This window comes from Vicugna pacos, chromosome 3 (assembly GCF_048564905.1).
Source record: "Vicugna pacos chromosome 3, VicPac4, whole genome shotgun sequence".
Lineage (NCBI taxonomy): Eukaryota > Metazoa > Chordata > Mammalia > Artiodactyla > Camelidae > Vicugna > Vicugna pacos.
The window spans coordinates 11,848,166-11,868,913 of record NC_132989.1 but is presented as its reverse complement, the minus strand read 5'-3'; the positions used below and the strand labels follow the sequence as shown (position 1 = coordinate 11,868,913).

The 20,748-nt window shown below is 43.6% G+C and overlaps 1 protein-coding gene across 5 annotated transcripts in view; it reads left to right on the top strand.

Moving 5' to 3' along the window:
• The window catches only part of GRIA1 (glutamate ionotropic receptor AMPA type subunit 1), a 292,805-nt gene that overhangs the window by 141,687 nt on the left and 130,370 nt on the right, over window positions 1-20,748 (top strand). For all 5 annotated transcript variants that reach the window (XM_072954181.1, XM_072954176.1, XM_072954183.1 and 2 more), the window contains 3 exons: window positions 9,918-10,157; window positions 13,023-13,207; window positions 18,548-18,601. In XM_072954181.1, coding sequence (XP_072810282.1) covers window positions 9,918-10,157; window positions 13,023-13,207; window positions 18,548-18,601 — 479 coding nt within the window. The remainder of the gene's footprint in view (window positions 1-9,917; window positions 10,158-13,022; window positions 13,208-18,547; window positions 18,602-20,748) is intronic.

Genomic DNA, 20,748 nt, shown 5'->3' with positions numbered 1-20,748 from the left:
GTGGGCAGGATGCCGACATTGTGTGAGGGAGGGGGTCTACCTGTGGTTAGTGATACCCTTGACACCAGGTTCTGCATATTCCCAGCACATGTAAATTCAATAGACTTCAAAGTGGAGTCAGTCAGAGCTGTCTAGGAGGAGGCTTTTCTCTAGGCTAATAGGCCCTCAGACCAGGTACCCTTTAGCACTAACAGTCTATGAGCCGACTGTTCTTGGGTTAAGCGATAGGTCTGGGAGGACAGCACACACATACATATGTGTGTGGTTATACGAAATCTCTCTGAAAGGTCCTCTTCCCATGAGACTACCTAGTGCTAGTGATGCTGAGCAGTTTGCTGTGCAGGGTGGGAGCGCCCTCGTTCTGAATCCTTTCGACGTCCTCAGGGTTGAGTTATGTAATGGGATGTAAACCTTCTTGCCTAGGGAGCGCTGGCTAAGGAGGCTGGGTGTTGTGGGTGGAATACATTAAGGTTGGCTGGGTTTCGGATGCCAGCCTGAGATCATGGCTCTCACTCTCTATCGGCCTAAGATAACAGGGAGTGAGTGACAGAGTCCAGGGGGCTGAGCATGGGGAGGTTGGATGAGGGGTGGGCAATACGGCATATCCCTCAAGTTCATGGCTGCTACATGGTCAGCTTAACTTAGAAGACTGTGAAACAAGTAACATCGCCAAGCACTTATGCTCATTCCCCACCCAGCTCTGCCTCGGATACTTTACATTGCACGTACCAAGAAAAATAAGAGTTGAAGGACCTCTGCCTTCAAGGGAGCTTACACATCAACTGTGGATGAAAAGATATAAATACACAAGTCATTTGATAACACAAAGGAAAACTAATGAGTCCACCCAATGCAAGAAATGCTGTGGAAGCAAGATTAGGTCAATTGTCAAGAACAGTATCAACAGATTAATATAGGTAAATGATTTGCATTCATTCATTCATTCCTCTTTCTCTCATTTACCAGAATATTGTGTCATCATTGTGTGATGCCCTCTAGGGACTATAAAGAATAAGCTTTATGAAGGCAGAGACATCATCTGTCTTATTCCCACTCTACTCCACAGTGTCTAACCCATAGGAGACAGGCAACGAAGACTGAATTAGACATAGCTCCTTACTTAACCTTTGTGTTTAGATGTATGTGACATTTATAGAGCTCCTAACATGATCTCAGGCTTTTAATTATATTATAAAATACTGGCAAATAGAAATGTAGTAGGCATCTGTTAGTTTGATATGGCTGACCTCCATCTTTCTCTATGTCCTCAATGTATCCATTTTCCTTTGGCTGACATCTTAGTAAGATGGTTACTGAATCTTAGTAAGATAATCAGCTAGTTTCTCTGCCTTCCCTTGACTAAGGGATGACTCCTACCCTGAATAAGGCCAGTCTTCAGCTGTATGGGACAGTTATCACAAATGGCTGGAGCAATGGTGACACTCTGAGACATGTCCATGAAATCCTCACAGCTAGATTCCCAGAGCTGATGTAGTTTGTCTTCTCCAAGGTCCCGTCTTCAAGCTGGAGAGTCCCTCACACCCTTTCTTCTTCTTGTCTTTAGTTAGCATGCATTAATTTCTGTTCTTGCAATCAAAGAATTCAAATTAATAAAGCATGAGTGCTGGATAAAAGTGGATAAGAGGCACAAACTTCCATGGACATGTGAAAGAAGGACAGAGACCTTTAAACACAGCTAGGAATGGGGAGGCATAAGAACTTCGTGGAAGAAGTGGCATTTGAGCTCAATGTTTAAAGAATGGAAAGAACTGGAGAGGGAAAAGGCAGAAGTTGGGAAGGCTGTACAGGCTGGAGCAAGAGCATGAGCGAAGCCCCAGAGCCTAAAGCAAGCCTAGACACATCCAAGAACAGCAGTGTCTGCACTAGAACCCAGCGGACGCCCTGTTCCATGGTCGCAGCCCTGTTACATCCGTGTCAGAAGATATTCCCTTTCCCATTTTCCATTAAGTCAGAACAACCTGCCCCTCTACGTGTCTCTCCTCCACTGCCTTGAGCTACAGGATGTTAGAGCCGAAAGGTCTGGTAGGATCAGCTAGTACTGGCCATCTCAGACCCAGCCGATGCTCCAGAGCCCTGCAGTGCCCAAGCCACACATGAAGTACATGTACCTTAGGGGAGCATTAAGTTTACTCCGAGATTTATATGATCAGTTTTTATTCACCTTCATCTCTACTGCTTTTCTCCTTTTTTCTACATTACATCTATGCTGGCCTTCTTTCTGTTTCTCAAACTCATCAGTTTTTTCCTGAATCTTGTTATAAAAAGCCTTTGTACTTCCAATAGATCACAGTGGGGGTGCTCTGCTATGTACAAAACCCTGACTCAGAGCAGGCTGGCTATGAACAGTTTAGCTCCAAGTTCCCCACGAATCTGTGGTGCATGATGGGCAAGGGGGTGGCCACCTTTCCACCACACCCCATGTCACAAGACGAATGGCTGTCTTCACCGGACCCCGGTCCTGATGGTTCCTTCTGCCTGAAACTGCTTCCCTGGACCTTTGCCTGGCCAGCTCCTTCTTATGGTTCACTTCTCAGCTCAAATGTTAGTACCACAGAGAGCGTCTCCCTCACCATCTCATCTAAAGTTGCCCCGTCAGTCACTCTCACATTATCCCATGTGATTGCTTCGTAACACAGTAAAATGATCTTGCTGATGTGTACACCATCTCTCTCCCTGCTCTAGATCCTAAGCTCCATGACAGGGGATTCTTGTCTTCTTATCCAGTGCTGCATCCCCCTGAACCACCACTGTCTAACATGCACCACATGTGCAGTTAACATCCATTGGACAGGTGGATGGGTAGATAGATACAAGAAAGATGGATGGAAGAAAGAAGAAATCCCCATCTGTAGAACTACACATCTCCAATGAGTATAAAAGTTCTATTAGAGGTATTTCTCCCTCCCTCTCTCCTTCCCTCTCTCTCTCTTTCTCTCTCTCTCTCTCACACACACACACACACTTGAGAAACACTGATTTACTGTGAACTCCACTGTCCAGATGGGGAAAATGCAGCCCAGAGAGGGGAAGGGGGTTGTTCATACTCTTAGATTTGCTTCTTTGCATTTGCTTTTCCAAACCCACGTCAGGCACTGGAACCTATGATCCATCAGTCAAAGTTCTATTTGTCCTTCTCCCTGGCCCTGGTTTTATATGTCAGCCCACAAGGTGAGTCTAATTCCAGCCCAGCCTTTATCTAATTCTCGCATAGTGTCACATCTCATTGGCTTTCAGTGCCTGGTAATTAATACTAGTGTCACATAATTAGCACACGAGTCTGATCAGGGGAGGATGCCTCCCCTTCTGCATCTCCCTTTGCTGCCATGTCCCAACTGGGCTCCAGGGCCAGGGTGAAGAGAGGCCCCAAGAAGCTGAGATGAATCCAAAGCCAAAGGAAGTGCAGCACTGACATGGTGGCTTAACTCCCCAGTCCTGGCAAGGCCCTTGGCAGCCTGGTGCCCCCCACCTCCAGTTCTGTGCCACATCCTGCCCCAGGTGTCCTGGCTTTTCTACAGTTTCTCTAAGATCCCCTCCTCTCTCTCACCTCAGTGCCTTTGGATAAACTGGCCCCTTTACCTGAATACTGACACAAGGTGCTTAGCATCGTGCGTGCCTATAGTAAGTGCTCAGTAAGCACTAGCTATAATGGGAGTTATGATCATTTGTTCTATGTTTAACCCCCTTTTTACTCTCTCAAAAAATCCTTTCTTTCCATTAATGTTAAACTGAACTCCTGGTCTAAGCTCTGAGAGGGCAGAAAACACGTCTGTCTTGCATCATCTCTACATCTCAATTTTCTGGCAACATTAGTTTCTGGTGCTCAATAAACGTTCATTGGCTTAAACCAATGAACAATAAGATTTTATCTAATAAATGACAGAGAAGCCCTGGGCATATCTCAGCACCCTGAATGATTTTTGGTTATTGGGGATGGGGACAATTCATTTCTGTTTTGGTAATTCATTGCATGGCACTCTTAGATCGTGCACGCAAGGGAGTAGAACGGGCTGGAGGAGCACTCTTATTGTCCTCTGAGTGACAGACATAAAGCACATTTGATGTCCCAAGGTTAAAGTCAGATCAAGAAGGTCACTCCCATCTGTAAGAACAGAATTATTCGAGGAGCAGGATGAGTGTCTAAAAGTACCCCTCACCTACACACACACGCTTTCTGTCTCCCTTCCCCAGAATGAAGCTGTCCTGAAGCCTCATTACCCACTATTTAGAATGAAGCTGCCACATTTCCAGGGACTGAAGTCAGGAGCCAAGGAGAAATGTCAGTGTGAGGACTTAAATGAAGTGACAATAAAAAGGGAGTTGCTAATACCAGGAGTTCCCTTCCTGGGAGAGAGCTGTCAGGGCGAGTGCCCAGGGCTGGGAGATTTATTGATACTAAGTGGATGGTGCCTTTACCAGGGGTGATTATCAAAGACATTTGGGCAAAGCGAGGATGGAATTGGACAGCCTGTGCCACACAGCGTGTGGGTTTTCCTGCCCTCACCAATGCCTGCCCTCCTGCCTCCCCGAGAGGGAATTCCTGGCCTCCTTTTACACTCGCTCTGACTGTTGGAAACATTCTGCTACAGAATCTCTTGCAGGCAGGAACGTCAGAATCTGACACTCTGGCAGGGTTCCCTGAATGTGCTGCGGCTCTTCTCTCTTAGCCAGGTCTTTGCTGCCACTCTCCCTGCTACCTGGAACCTTCTTTATGCACCAGCAGCTACACCATACCCCTCTCCTGGCTGATCCCTGCTTATCTTTCCCTGTCAAAGCTGGCGCTTCCTCTTGGAAGCCTTCTCTGAGGTCCCTATCTGTTGGGGTTAGGTGTCCCTGCCTGCACCCTAAACTCATCTCTGCCACCACACTTATACAGAAGTGTAATTGACTGGTTCGGTGTTGGTCTCTCCCACTGTCAAGGTGACGGTCCTTGAGGTTGGGGCTTGTCTAGTTCAGCACTGTGTGTCCTAACATAAAGTCTCACGAGTGGTAGATGCTGGATGTCAAGTGGTGGATGGGTGGGTGGATGGACGTATGGATGGACCAATAGAAGAAGAGTTATGTGTATATATGTTGACTCCCTGGGATGGAAGGGGGATGCATCAAGGACCACCCATTTTTTTTTATTGAAGTATAGTCAGTGTACAGTGTTGTCAGTGTACAGTGTTGTGTCAATTTCTGATGTACAGCATAATGCTTCAGTCATACATGAACATATACTCCACCATAAAGAAGAATAAAATAATGCCATTTGCAGCAACATGGATGGACCTGGAGATTGCCATTCTAAGTGAAGTAAGCCAGAAAGAGAAAGAAAAATATCATATGATATCACTTATATGTGGAATCTAGACAAAAAAGACAAACAAACTTATTTACAAAAAAGAGCACCACCCAGTTTTGAGTTTTGTTTTGTTTTAATATCAATGGACCCTAACACATTATTGCCTCCTGATCCGTCGTCAGCGGAAGGCAGTGTGCCCCATGAGAGGATTCTCCAGAAACTGAAGCTGACCCACATGCCAGGACTGTTTCTTTCCAACACTGCTGGGGGAGAGGGGGCGGGGCGTATTGCAGAGGTCAAGAGCTCCAGCTCTGTGGTCAGCGTGGTGGAGTTCAGATCTCAGCTCTGCCTTGCGCTGGTGCTGGACCTCATTTCCCCAACTTGTAACCCACTTTATGGGACAAAAAAGTCAACGCAAGGAAACGTCCTTGGTAGGGTGTCTGGTACTTTGTAAGTGCTCAAACGTCAGCTCTTGACTATGACAGTCAAAGGCACTGTATGCAGCACTGGTATCAGTGAAAGACTCTGCACATAGTCCAGCCTACTCTGATTCAACATGAGCCCAGGCGTCTGCCCAGCACACATCAGGGTTTGCGGCTGCTCTGAGGGTTCCCATTTCTCCCCTCCTGCTTGCTGGACCTGACCTACCAGCTCCACCTCTAGCCTCTGTTCTGAAGTGCCTTCTCTCATCTACTCTCCACTAGGTAACTAACTCGCACACCTAGTTAAGACTTGTATCTGAACTACACTCAAGACTTTGAATGCATCTAGATTTAGTGCTGGGGTTCACTTACCATCCCAGAGCTCAGAGCCTTAATCTGATTTCTGGGTTTGAAACAGTGCACTGGAGGTTGCTAAAAGTAAGACCAGCAAATAACCAAAGTGTGGTCCATCAGTAAATGTTTTCCAACTGATTAGACTAGAACATAGGATGCTGGAGCCTGAAGGGGCATTAAACAGTTCCCACCACCATTTTACAGATGGCAAACGGAAGCCCAGGGAGAGCCTGGGATTGACTCAAGGTCACACAAGTACTGTGTTGTGACAAAACCGAGAAGAGACTCTTCCAGGCCTTCTGGCATCTAGTCTGGTACTTTTTCTACAAGACCATGTTATCTTTTCTAATTGAATATTCACTGTGACAGATTTAAAGGAATGCACTACAACTAATTATATTTCTGAACATTTAACCAATTATACATTCTCCCACAGGCCTTGGGCCTACAGAGTCTTAGCCCCCCCCCCCCTCTCACTGAGATGCTCAGGCTTAGCTGAAATGAGGAGCCAGACTGAAGGTCAGATGCTACACAGTTCTGGGGGCCAGGGTCCATTCGTGTAAAACCAAGCCAGGCTACCTTCAAGCCATGCTCTTTTAGGAGCAGTAGGGAAATATACCCTCTCAGCCTTAGAGAATAAAACACTCAGTTTAAGGGAAACGAGATTTGCACAAGGGAAAAACAGGGAGATAATCTGAGTGGGAAAAAAACATCCTGGCCTCTGTGTCTAAGGAGTTAATCATGTCTACTCTGCACCCATTTCTTCCGCTCCATGCCACCTGTTCCTCCTCGACTTCTAAAGTTCCAGCAAGAAGCACTAGCCACAGGGGCCCCAGAGGCCCAACTTAAGGTGCGAAGCTGAGCAGATGACATCAGGGAATAGATGGGGAACATGAGATTTATATCCCACCAGATAATATTTCATTGCCGCAAGGAAAGAAGAGCTCCTAAAAATACTGCAGACAGCATATTATAATATTTTACCGGGGTTTATGCACTCCCCATACACACTTCACCCAGCAAGATGGAGTGTGCTTTTTGACAAATCTATCTTTAACATGAGAAGACTAATACACAATGTATGCTTCCTGGTGGAGAAATCTATAGCTATGGAAATCTTGATTCTGGCAATTACAATAGACATTTAAAGACAGTGCTTATTGTCGGCTGCTAATGGATGGAGTGTCCTCATTAGGGTGAAAGAAAAAAATAGTGTGAGTGGTATAGAATACACCTACCCAGCACAGGGGAGCAGGAGGTCCAGGGTGACCCAACTGTCATGTCTGTTTGAGTCCAGCTCCTCCTCATCCCCTCCTGCAGGTCATGTGCCCCTCTCTTCAAGCATTCATCATTCATTCATTCAGCAAACATTTACTAAGCACCTACCATGTCCCAGGTACTATGCTGGCTTTGGGACACAAATGAGACCCCTGTTTTCAGGAAATTGACAGTGATCCCAGCAGCCACAGATATATACAAGCCAAAAAAGAAAATGATTTCAAGTAATCATTGAATTATTAAATTCAAGTATGAAAGATAAGATGAGGGGGTGATAGAGACCTACAGGGAGACAAGGGGAGGATGGGGTCATTATTTAGAACAAGTGATGAAGAAAGGCCTGTTCAAGGAGGTGAGATTTGAGTTGAGAGAAAACTTCTGGAAAGGAGTGAGCGCTGCAAGGAGGTAAGGGAAGAGCATTGCAGAGTGTCCCAGGCAGAGTGAGCTTGGAGCCTTTAGGAACAGCACCGAAGGCCAGTGTGGCTAGAGCAGGGAGCAAGGGGAGTGGTGTGAGGGAGGAGGGGGTTAAAGGGGCAGGTTTATCTGGCTCTGAGTCATGGTGAGATGTTCAAGAGTTTTTCCTATGTGCAATGGGAAACCTCAAAACTTTTGAGAGATTCTGTACAAGGAAGGGAAATAATGTGTTTCATTTGTGGTTTTTCTCTGTTTTCTATTTTTTTTTTTTAATTAAAAGGATCCCTCTAGCTTCTAGGTGGAGGATAGATGTCACTACTGAAAACCGAATGCCATAAAGCTGGAGTTCATGAGGGGCACCTTCAGATACAAGGAGGGTCATGAAGTGGGTTAAGAGCAGGCATACGAGGTTCTGATTTCAAAGAGTGGTCAGTGAGTGGACTGGGCACCTTGAGAAGTAGTGAGTGCCCAGGAATTACAAGCATGCAAGCAGATGTTAAAGGCCACCTGCCAGATCCCCTATAGATGGCTTGTTGCTTTACATTAGAAGTCAGACAGATGATGTGTGTGGTTCTGTTACACTCTTTAACAGATGATTTTTCAAGGGCATAAAGCGAGGGTCTAGGAACTGACTGAAAACTAAGATGCAGAGCAGGCAACTGGGTCCCAATGGCTACTGGCACTCCTCAGTGCAGCATGGCCCAGTGCATCAGTAACATGTTTAAAAACATTCACCAACAAAGGGTCTGGGGGATGGAGGAATTTGACAAAATTTGGTTAAAATTGATCAGGACCCTCACAACCTTTTATGTAGCTAGTAGCAAAAACCAAGAGGAGGACAGAGTTTGGCCATTTCCCAAATTTATTTGCCCAAAGAAGCCTTTTCTTTTTTAGGAGGCTTTTTTATGGGGCTACAGTTTCATGGATCACATTTAGGCAATGCTCATGCAGCATAATTTGAAATCCCCATCTACAAAGGCAGTGTAGGGTCATGGAGGAAGGTGACATGGTAAAGAGAGCAGAGGCTCTAAGAGCACCAGCTTTTTCATTTTAAAATAAAATTGATAATATCAAAGTCACAGGGTTGTGATGAGAACTAAATAGCCTAGCATATGCTGCAAAGCACCCTAAAATACGGTTACTGTGATGAAGATGACTTGTCTCCCTCACCATCCACATTAAGATGGTAATTTCCAGGTACTGCGGTGGCATTGGGGTTGGGCACTTGACTGCGGCAAAGACCATGAACCCTCATCCTACATCACACATTAAGGTGAAGTTTAGCAGCTGAATGGCCTGCAACTTGGCGCCCTAACTTTGGTCTTTTTAGCATGATATTCTAAGCAGCAGTGTAACCAGACACAAGCCAGTATGGATAACTGTACAGGAATCTTACAATGTGGCACCTGTGGGGATGTTCACAGAGCTAATCTACTACTATGGCTGACACACTGAGGGGCCTGAAAAATCAGCCAGCAGGATGAACAAATACACAATGCTCATCGGCAGAGAAATGTACACTGAAAGCTAAGGGTAGGCTGAGAAAATCAACATCTGTTTTCTTAAACGTGTGTCAGCAGCAAGCTGGCAGACCTTCTTCTTGTAGCATCTTATTATGTGTTGCCTCGAAGCAATGGACAGTGTCATAGAAAGATCACTGGATTAGGGCCAAGATACCTGCCCAACTCAGATATGTTCTAGCTGTGCTACCTTGGACATGTTCGTTAACTTTCTGAGCCTTGGTTTTTCCCTTTAAAAAAATGACCCAGCCTTCCTTTTCCTGCCTTAATAAGGTCATTGTGCAGATAAAGTGAATGAACTTACAAAAATGCTTTGTATACATTTATAATTAATAACCATGACAACACCAGGCATGGAATTGGTACCTAACAAGCATTTGCATTAGACAGATGGACGGGTGGGTTGGACAGATGTATGGGTGAATGGATGCAAAGATGGGTAAAAGGGATGGACAGTTGGAAGACTGGTGGGTTGACAGGATGGATGGATGGATTGGTTGGATGGGTAGATGACAGATGGATGATGGGTTGCATGGATAGATTAGTGGATGAATTGGTTCTGGAGCCATCTGACAGCATGTTCGCAGCATCATCTATCCATTAATTTTTTCTCTTCTCCTCTTCCAGTCTGCTCCCAGTTCTCCAAAGGAGTCTATGCCATCTTTGGGTTTTATGAGCGGAGGACTGTCAACATGCTGACCTCCTTCTGCGGGGCCCTCCATGTCTGCTTCATTACACCGAGCTTTCCCGTTGACACATCCAACCAGTTTGTCCTCCAGCTGCGCCCTGAGCTGCAGGATGCCCTCATCAGTATCATCGACCATTACAAGTGGCAAAAATTTGTCTACATTTATGATGCTGACCGGGGTAAGCCAGGGGTTAGGGGAGGGAGACTGTTGAGGGATGGAGAGAAAATTACCAGGAGGAAGAATAATGATACCTCCCTGCCTTCTCGAAAGCATGGAGGACTGATCCAGAAATGCTTTATGTCTGTGGACTGATTTTCCCATAGCTAATCTATAACTCACAGTGTGGAAACACATCCTTGAGAATAATCCCCTTAATGCACCATGTCTCTCTGCCGCTCACTAAGCTTCCATGGGTCCTGAGCCCAGACTCAGAGGCCAAGGACCTCAGCTGAATGGCTCCTGGCTCATGGCACGGTTTTTAGGAGTAGAGACTCTGGAGTCAGACAGACCTGGATCTGAATTCCATGTTTTTTCCTCTCCGGCTGTTTGACTTTGGGCAAGCTCCCTCTGCCTCAGTTTGATTATTTATGCAGTGGGAATAAAATCCTCTATTCCTTCATTTCCTCATCTCTGTAATGAAGATAGAACTGGTCTCTACCTCATAAAGTTGTGAGGATTGGACAAGACGATGACTAGAAAGTGACTGGGAAGTTCCTACGACATAAAGAACGTGTAGAGTCTTCTGTACGTGGTAACTGCTAATATCATCATCACCACCATCATCACCATCAATCCTTTCTATAATTCTGCCTCCACTTAAGTCTTGAATTTTCCATCACATTTTCTAAATGTTTCCAACACTTCTTTTTTTTTTCTTCTCTACATCTTTGCTTGGGTAATTCCAGTTTCTGGGATTACACTGCCCTTCTCAGATCTGCACATGCAAATTCCTCCTTTGTTTTGCAACATCCTCAAACACCACTGTGTCTATTTCCTGACCTCCTAGATGGAAACACTCTTCTTTGTACTAACTCCTGCGGTGGGTGTGTTGTACCCGCCTTCCTCCCCCGGTAGACTAGACAGTCCTGCAAGAACTTAGCCGTTATTGATGCAAAAAAATAAATGGATCATACAAAGTCTGGGAAATGAGGCATAGGAGTTTTGCCCTCAGCAAAAGGGAGGTTTTATAGGAGGCTGCCTTTAAGGACGCTTAGAAGACTTTTGATTAGGAGAGTGGCTTGTGAAATGGTTTTTTAGGAAGAGTTAGGCAGGCAGTATTCAATGAGAATTAGCTGGCAGAAGAGACCAGAAGCACTCTATTTTCTTCGATTTTCCCTTCCCTCTGTTTTGATGATTTCCCTTCTCAGACAAGAAGCCATTATAAGGATGACCTGCAGATGGGCTATTTCAGGACAGCTTTGCAGCATAATGAGGCTCGAGGCCTGGAAGTGGCAAAGCAGAAAAATGTCATTTTCATCACAGAGGATCATCTCTGGGGTCAGTTAGCAAAAGTGGCTGTACTCTTAAAGGGACTCCACCTACCTCACAACTCTGAGCTCAGAGCCATTTGCTAGCTGTGTGACCTTGGACCAATGACTAAATCTCTCTGAACCTCAATTTCCACATGTGTGAAACATGGATAATAATGGTACCCACCTGACTGAATTAAGTGAACTGAAGACAAGAAAGCTAATAGAGCAGTTCCAAACACACAGTAAATTTTCAGTAAATGTGAGGCTTAAGCACATCAAACGTGTACTAAAAAGAAAGAAAGATAGGAAGAGACAGCAGAATCAATCTACAGATGATTCTTTAGATCAGGTACCACACTGGTCACTGTGGGAGGGATTAGCAGTGTTATGGGGACACAGAAATGATATATATATACAAAGACTGATTAATGATGCCAGAATGAAAAAACATCTGTTGCAGGCAGAATAATGACCTCCCTTTCCCCGCAAAGATGTCTGTGCTCTAATTCCTGGAATCTGTGAATATGTTACGTTAAATGGTGAGAGGGATTAAGGTTACAGATGGAATTCACGATGTTAATCAACTAACTTTAAGATAGAGATTATCCTGGATTATTTGGGCACCTTCAGTGTAATCTCAAGGGTCCTTCAGTGTGCAGGTTGGAGGCAGAAGAGGCAGTGTCAGAGTAAGATGTGAGAAAGACCTGACCAGTCACGGCTGGTTTGGAAGATGGAAGAGGCTATAAACCAAGAAAAGCAGACATCCTCTAGAAGCTGGAAAGGCAAGAAAAGTTTCTACCCTAGACCCTCCTGAAAATAACAGCCCTGCCAATACCTTGATTTTAGCCCAGGGAGATTTATTTCAAACATTGGACCTCTGGCTGTGTAAGATAATACATGTGTTAAGTCGCTAAGTTTGCGGTGTGTTACAGCTGCAGTAACTAATACACCATCTGTGTCTCAAAGATGAAACAAAGCAGTATCGAGTAATGGACTCCCCTAATACTTAGCTATAAATCAGAAGAGAGTGGTTTAATTGAGTGCGCACTGATTGAACACTTACTGTGTGAGAGGCAAGTACTAGGCACAGAGATGTACCAAACATTCACGGATCTGATTGACAGTTATTAGGTGCTGTTGATATCAGATTGGCACATTTCACACGCAGTTACTAAATGCCTAATAGTAATCTATATTTATAAAACCCTTGCCACGTGGGAGACATTCTCATTCAATTCTCATGATGACACTGTGAGGTGGGCATTATTAACAGCACTGTTTTACCATTGAAGACAGTTCAAAGAGGCAAATTAGTCTGTATAAGATCATTTAACCAGTATAGCGTAGCTTCAAGATTTGAGCCTCAGATTATATTTTTAATCTCTTGCTCTGTTGCCTGCTATGTTCTGGAACCAGAGACACAAAAGAGACCCAGAGCCTGCCCTGAGTGAGCTCAGACTTGCACAGAGAAAGATGGAGCTGAGCTTGCTGGAGGAGTGGGGCTGTTGGAGGTGGAGTGGTGCCTGCGTGTCCTGACTGCCACCTCTCTGTCCTACTCACCCGACCTCCAGGTTTGTCGGTCCTGCAGAAAGTCCTGGACACAGCTGCCGAGAAGAACTGGCAGGTGACAGCTGTCAACATTTTGACCACCACGGAGGAGGGATACCGGATGCTCTTTCAGGACCTGGAGAAGAAAAAGGAGCGGCTGGTGGTAGTGGACTGTGAATCAGAACGCCTCAATGCTATCTTGGGCCAGGTAGTGGGGGCAACAAAGGCCTGGGGGGATGCGGGAGATGGTTCAAAAGGGAGCCGGATGACCTTTCGCCCTGGGTGTTATAAAGAGAGTTCTTCACTAGATGAAACCAGACACCTTCCTTCTTACATTCTGGAATTCATAAGACTTAATTCTGACACGTTATGAAATAGCATGAACAGTGAGAGCCTTCACATATGGCTTCAAATGGTTCTCAGATCAGTTTACCAAAAACTTGCCTCCATTGCTTCCTTTTCTTGCTGAAAAAGCAAATGGCATTGCGTTTTAGGGTTTGTGAAGTGCCATCACATCCTATAGAGCCAGATCCCTGGGTTCGGCTCTGGATCCTGTCACCACTGATGCAGAACTTGGTATCTCATCCATTTGACCCACTGACTTGTTTTAAGAGCCCAGGATGTCCCCAGGCATCTCCCTTTCTACTGTTTCCTGGAACACATTCTTCTGTCCAAACCATCAATTGATTTTATAGTCTATGAAAGGGCACTGTAACCTCAACAGTCTTCAGCCAGATGTCTAGAAGCCACGGTTCCTCCAGTTCCCAGAAGTAAAGCCTGTCCCCACCACAGAAGGAGCAGGTCTTTGTGTAGATCACTTGTCTTTTTAAATTACATTTTTGCATTCAGATGAGCTAGTAAGGAAGGAGACTTTGCGATCATTTTTGAGCAGTGCTATACAATCAAAGATGGCAGTTTTAAGTACTTGATAACATGACAGAGCTTGTTAATGGCTCTCAAGACCCCTGGGGCTCCCACAGGGAATCTCAGCGCCAGCTCAGCAATTACTCAGAGCCCTCGGCAACTGAATAGGAGAAATTTGGAAAGTCAGGGGGTCTTTGAGGCATTAACTCTATGTTCTACTTTACAAAGTGTGGATCTGGCTTCTCAGAGAGAGAAACCAGCAAAAACTATTTCTATTGAGATAGGAGTTCTCTGAGCTGGAGTCAGAGGGTTGGAATTCTAATTAAGTAAAGAACAGAGTAATGGTTTAAATTAAAGACACTGGAGCCAGACTGCCCGGGATTCAAATTCCTAGCTCTCATGTTTACTAGCTCTGGTTTTAATATTGAGCCATTTTTTTTTTGAGCCAGGTTTTAATATTCCTGCAGCTCAGTTTCTGATCTGTAAAATGGGCATCATCATAGTTACCTTTAGAGAGCTTCTTGTGAGAGTTAAAAGAATGTATATATATATATATATATATATATATATATATATATGTATACATATATACACACACATGCATACATGTAAAGCACTTAGAATAGAGCCAGCCCCACAGAAAGTGAGGTGTGTAAGAATTTGCCTATTTTTCCTGTTCATAGTGTCAACTTATACTGGTGTTTTATTTTTTCAGTTAAACTTTTAATTTTGAGATGCAGAGTCATATACACATGTAAGAAATAATACAATGAGATCCCATGTACCACATATCCAGTTATCCCAGTGGTAACATCTTGCAAAACAATAGTGCAATATCACAACGAGGAAACTGACAATTGCACTTGGCACATTCGAGGTACCGAACATTTCCATCAGCACAAAAACCCTGTGTCGCCCTTTTGTAGTCATACTGCTTCCCTATCTCCTTCTCTTTTTCCCTTTCCCCAAGCAATCACTAATCTGTTCTCCATTTCTATAATTTCCTTATTTCGAGAATATGGTAGAAATGGAATCACATAGTGTGTAACGTTTTGGGTTTGGCTTTATTCACCTGGCATAATTCCTTGGAGATTCATTCAAGGTGTTGTGGGTATATACTGGTTTCTTGAGTCACTTCCTCTTTGGCATAAGTGTACTCATCTGTGAAATAGGGATGAAGGCCCCTGTTCTACAAAGCTGATAAAAAGATTAGATGAGATAGGAGGTAGAGAAAGTGCTGAATGATAATTCGGTATTCTTAATAGACTGACGGCTCCTGCTATATTGCTGTATAAGAAAGCGAGTGCTTACCACACACCAGATACTATGCCAAGCCCTATTCATATATAATGCTACTTCGATCTCACATCATCTCCATAAAACAGCTTTATCAGTTTCCCTATTTTATAGATGAAGAAATAAGGAATTATACTTGCCTGGGGTTTTTCACAGCTGTCATATAAGAAAATCATGAAGTCAAACCCATCTTGGTCTGGCTACAGGGCCCAGCCTTTCAAAAATGCAACTTTTAGCATCTGCTGTCTATAGCCACCCACTCTGTAAGAGGACAAACTTGTGTTTTGTAGGGAAGCAATATTTTAGATGGTAGTATATAAACTTTTTTAATTGTTGGATTCTTGTAAGCCAAGATGCTGAAAGGATCTTACAAATCACCTGATTTGCCACTTGCATTCACACTTTACAGACGGAATGACTGATGGTCATATTTGTTGAATGATTTGTTTCGAGTTCAGGCAACTGACTATTGACAATGACGATGAGTCTAGAATTGACGTCTTCTGATTTGCAGTCACACATCTTGGCATCATCCTAGACTATCTAACACTCAGTTATTGGGATCCTCTCAGTCTAGCACAAATGTTCTGCCTAAACTGAGGAGGAAGGCAGTGACTCCAAATTCCAAATGGGGAGTTAATTGCCTGTCTCTACCTCTAGAGTTCTTACTAGAACAGAAGCACTATTCGGGCAGGGACTTCTGTTGGTTTTCTTTCGTGCTGTATTCACAGTGCCTTGAATGGTGCTTGGCACCTAGTAGGTATTCAATAAATATTTTTTGAATGAATGGCAAGAATAGGGAATCAGTGAATGCTCTAAGAAAGAACCCAGATGTGAGATGGGTCTGGATAGCGACAGGTAGCCTTTGGATGGATAAGAGCCTTTAAGCTGGAGGTAAGAGCATGTAGGGAGGCCCAGAGGGCATGTGAGGGCCAAGATTCACAAGGTGGTTGAAGAGACCAAGTGGAGAATGACAATTGTCTACTGGGAGACAATGACGGGGAGAAGAACATACGATCATGACTATCTTTGGAAGCCATTCTAAAGAGTTTGGGGTTCATTCTGTAAACAGTGGAGAGGGCAGTGAAGGTTTGTGAGCAGGGAACAGGCTTATCAGAATATAATGCTTTAGCACTGTATAAGACACCAAATTATGTAATACAGTCATTAAGTTCAGGATAAGTTAGAGACGGATGGGGGAGACCAGGAGGATGCCATCCATCCTGTTTTATTGTCTTCACAGTGCTTTTCACCTGCTGATATCTTACTCATTTATCTGTTTATACACTTACCATCTGGCTCCCTGCAAAAGTGTCAACTCAGCTCAGTGAGGGCCTGGGGACCTTGCCTCACCTGTTCATAGCTTGTCCTTAACACATAGCATGGTGCTTAGCATATGGGCCTTGTTCAGTAAATATTTGTTGACTGAATTAATTAATCATAGATAGTTTTACAGAGTAGTTGGGATTAGAACTCAGCCATAAAGGTTATGAATAATTAGAGAGAATGGGAAAGGGCCTTCTGGACACAAAGACTGTGAGTTAAGGCAATCCAGCAGAAATGAGCTTTGAAGGAATGGGGTTAGTGAGGCAACGGACTCCAAATGAAATTGCAGGTCACCTTTATAATGACCTTCTCAGTCGGTAATCCTGTCTGCATTTATCTCCACCTGTTCCGTGCAGGTCTCCTCCCAGTAAACGGTGACCCCCAGGACGGCGAGCACCATGCTTGTTTCACTGTCCGCTCTACCCCCAGCCCAGTGCTTGGCAGACAGTCAGCACTTAGTCAATGTTTGTGAAAGGGGACGTAGGCCACTGGGTAGGTAGCTAACTAGATGGTTGGGAAGGTGGGTGTTAGGTTGAACCATGTAAAATTCCTAATTTTTATCAGTCAAAAGTCATTCGTCATCAGCTGTTTCCTGCATTTCAACCTATAATTTCCTCTTCAGAGACTTTTCTTATCATTGCCTGGATGCAGTGGGTTTCCAGTTTCTTTTATTTGCTGCTTTGTGTTTATTAGAAGCTTAATAGGTTTCTGATAAAGGTGTCTCATTGTCGAAAGGGCAGCAAACCATTTGACAGAAAATGAAAAAGTGATGAAGAATTACTAATAAAACTATCAGCCCAACAGTATGTGAGCCCCACAGAATTTCACATGCTAACCACTGTTTCAGAGCGTTCATTGTGTATGCTTGCATTTAATTATTCCCTACATAAAAAATATGTGGGCCGCAATGCACATACACCCAATTAAGTAGATGTCTGAATGTGGATTTTAATAACCTTGAAATTTTATTCAGTTAGAGATGAAGCCCACGTGCTTCTCATAAGTTTTGCACCTCCTTGCAGCAGTGCAGGGGGAGAGGCGCTGAGCAGGGTGTACTAACTTCAATTTGATGATTAAAAAAAGAAAGAACTAGATCAAGTTAAATTGAAGGCTGAATTAGGGTACAATCTTAGCTGTTTGCATGTTGGGTGGTGTGTCTGGATGCCTGAGCAAACTTCTGGGTAGTTCTTTCTAGAAATATTTTTCCTGCCTACAATGATTAGGGGCAGTGTGAGCATTCAAGATGGAGAAGTGTCTGGGGACCCTCGCTCTTAATCAGGCATCATGTTGAAAGGGTCACAATAGTCAGGTTCCTGTCCTGACCCTGCTATCAGACTTCTGTGAGATCTGGCAAATCACTCCCCATCTCTGAGCCTGGACTTCCCATCTGTACATGGAGAGGTTGGGCCAGGTGATCCTGACATTTGCTTCCAGCTTCTAGGTTGAGTGGCTCATTGATGTCAGAGTACCAACTGGGTTAGGGAAGACGGCACAAAGTTCAGGAAAGAAGGAACTGTATCTGAATATGGTCCATGCAAGGATTTGAAGGTCAAGAGCTGGGCTGGAATTATCCACCTACTCATTTGACCATACATCTGCCCATCCACCCATCCACCCATCCACCCAGCTGTCCATCCAAGCAGCAGCCACTGTTATAACAATGACAGGGAATTCAACATACGATTCCCAGTCTGCCTGGGAAGAATCTCCATGTACGGGGAAGATTTTACGGAAGAAGCAAAGAGAGCATTTCAGCTGGTTCAGCTGGAACCTTGGGATTATGATAACACTAGTCTATCCCTGGAATCAAGCAAAACTGATTTCAAATCTTGCACCAGCTACTTAATAACTGGGTACCTTAGGGAATTTATTTAACTTCACAATGCCTCGATTCTTCATCTGTGAAACAAGGATATCAGCAATGCCACCATCTTTGGATGGCTGTGATACTGTACTCTGAGTACTTAGGGTAGGACAGGGCACAGAGTCAGAACTCAATTAGTGTCAGTTGTAGCTTCAATTGTCAGTATGATTAATGGAGCCCCTCTTGTGTGTCTTGTAGATTATAAAGCTGGAGAAAAATGGCATTGGCTACCACTACATCCTTGCAAATCTGGTGAGTAGAGGACACTGCAGGTCTCAAAGACGGAGTCTTTCCGTGTTTGGGAACTGGCTTGCTTCTGTTGTCCCTGGCTGGTGGGAATTGTGTGGGTGGGAGGAAAAATTCTGAGCTTTAACCTTCTTCCCTCCACATCATGACTTGTCAAACCACAGCACACTCATGATGAATCTCTAAGCTTCCTTGGAAGAGATGGTGCTGGGGGGCAGGCCTTCATCAGTCATCACAATTCCAGCTTTTATTGGTCTGCCACTGGGCAATAAGGACAAAATCACCACATCTTTAAATGGATACAAGACATTTTGACTCCACTGATTTCGACCTTCTGTTTTGACACTGATGATAGTTTTACTCTTTATAAATACAAGCATTTAAATCATAGTGATACTAGCATTGACAAATCTTTAGCCAGAAACAGTTTTACAGCATGAACAGTATTATGTCAATTTAGTTTTTATCATTTTTATGTGGCATAGCTAAGCTCTCTTTCACAGAAGATTTTTATTTTCATTTTAAGGTACTGCAGTTATTTTTATTGGGTGCAATTATTTTCCATGGCATGAAGAATTGATTCATAAAATAATTTTTTGTACACAGTAAATTTTACCTAGTAGCATGCACCATTATGAGTCTTCTTTTGTGGCCATTGTTTCTGGCAAGTTTCTTTTTCCTGGGTCATGTCTTGCTCATCTACCTTTTTTAATCATCAAATTTGATTCTGAAAGTAGTTTTTTCCCAGAGCCAAATGTAACTTTATTTTGCCTTTGTCTTTTTTTCCCCAAGAGTTTTACTAAGATTCACATGCCATACAGTGCATCCACTTAAAGTGTACAATTCAATGGTTCTATGTATATTCACAGAATTGTGAAACCATCACCACAATCCAACTTTAAAACTTTTTCATCACCCCAAAAAGAAACCCCATACCCACTAGCAGTTACTCCTCATCACCCCCTCTGCCAAATTCCTACAGTCCTAGCCAACCAGCAATTTACTTTCTATCTCTATGGATTTCCCTTTTCTGGACATAACATACAAGTGGATTCATAAAATATATAGTCCTTTGTGACTGGCATGTTTTCAAGGTCATCCATGTAGTATGTGTATCAGTACTTCATTCCTTCTTATTGCCAAATAACGTTATGTTATATGGATGTGTCCATTTTGGTTTATCCATTCATTGGTTGATGGACATTTGGGTTGTTTTCACTTTTTGACTGCTGTGAATAATGCTACTATGAACATTTCTGTTCAGGTTTTTCTCTTGAGCATACCCCTAGGAGTGGAATTTCTGGAATATATTGTAACTCTATGTTTAATACTTTGAAGAATTCCAAAACTGTTTTCCAAAGTGGCTGCATCCCTCAGCAAATTTTAATAAATAACAAATTTTGCCATGTGACAGTTTGAGCAATTGTGAGAGTTCCTCAATGATAGCTTTTTCTATGAAGTTTGCTTATTATTCTGGGCTACCTTTATGATTTTCCATGTTTCCATTAAGATATGATTTTTAGCTTTTTGTCTTTTACAAATCACATCGCTCAGTTTTAGCCATGTTATTTTGTGTTGATTATTTCTATGAGCAATATTTATTAAGTGAACAAAAGACGTATTTTCTACTTATTTTTGGAATAAAGATCATTAGTAGAACAAAGGCACAGGGTCTGGGTATAAAACGGCAGATTCTAAAAATGGGACCAAAACATCTTGCCTAATTCTTAAGCTCTGACTCTCTTTCTGGGCTGACCTCCAGTCTCTGACAAATCCCTGTCTAAACCTTCTTTCCCCTTCAAAACTGCTTTGCCTTGGCTGTTCTAATATTTCTGGATCAGAACTGGAAATAAGGAGTTATTGAGACAGGTTAATTTACAATCTGCGATTAATAGATATGTTACTTTTCTCAGAGATATTTGCATTTTAAATGGAATGGACCTGTCCAGAGAATTTTGGGGAACCAAGGGTTTCACCCTAAAAGGCCATTTGCGAGGATGAAATGTTCGACTTTGTAATGAAGGAACTCTTGACATTCTTCAAACCTCAGGTCCTTAGTGCTAGAAGGGACTTTGGAAATCAGCTCAATCTCAATTCCATTTGCCTGCAGGGAAACATTTGCTTGTAGTCAAACCAGCAAGGTGGTATGACTT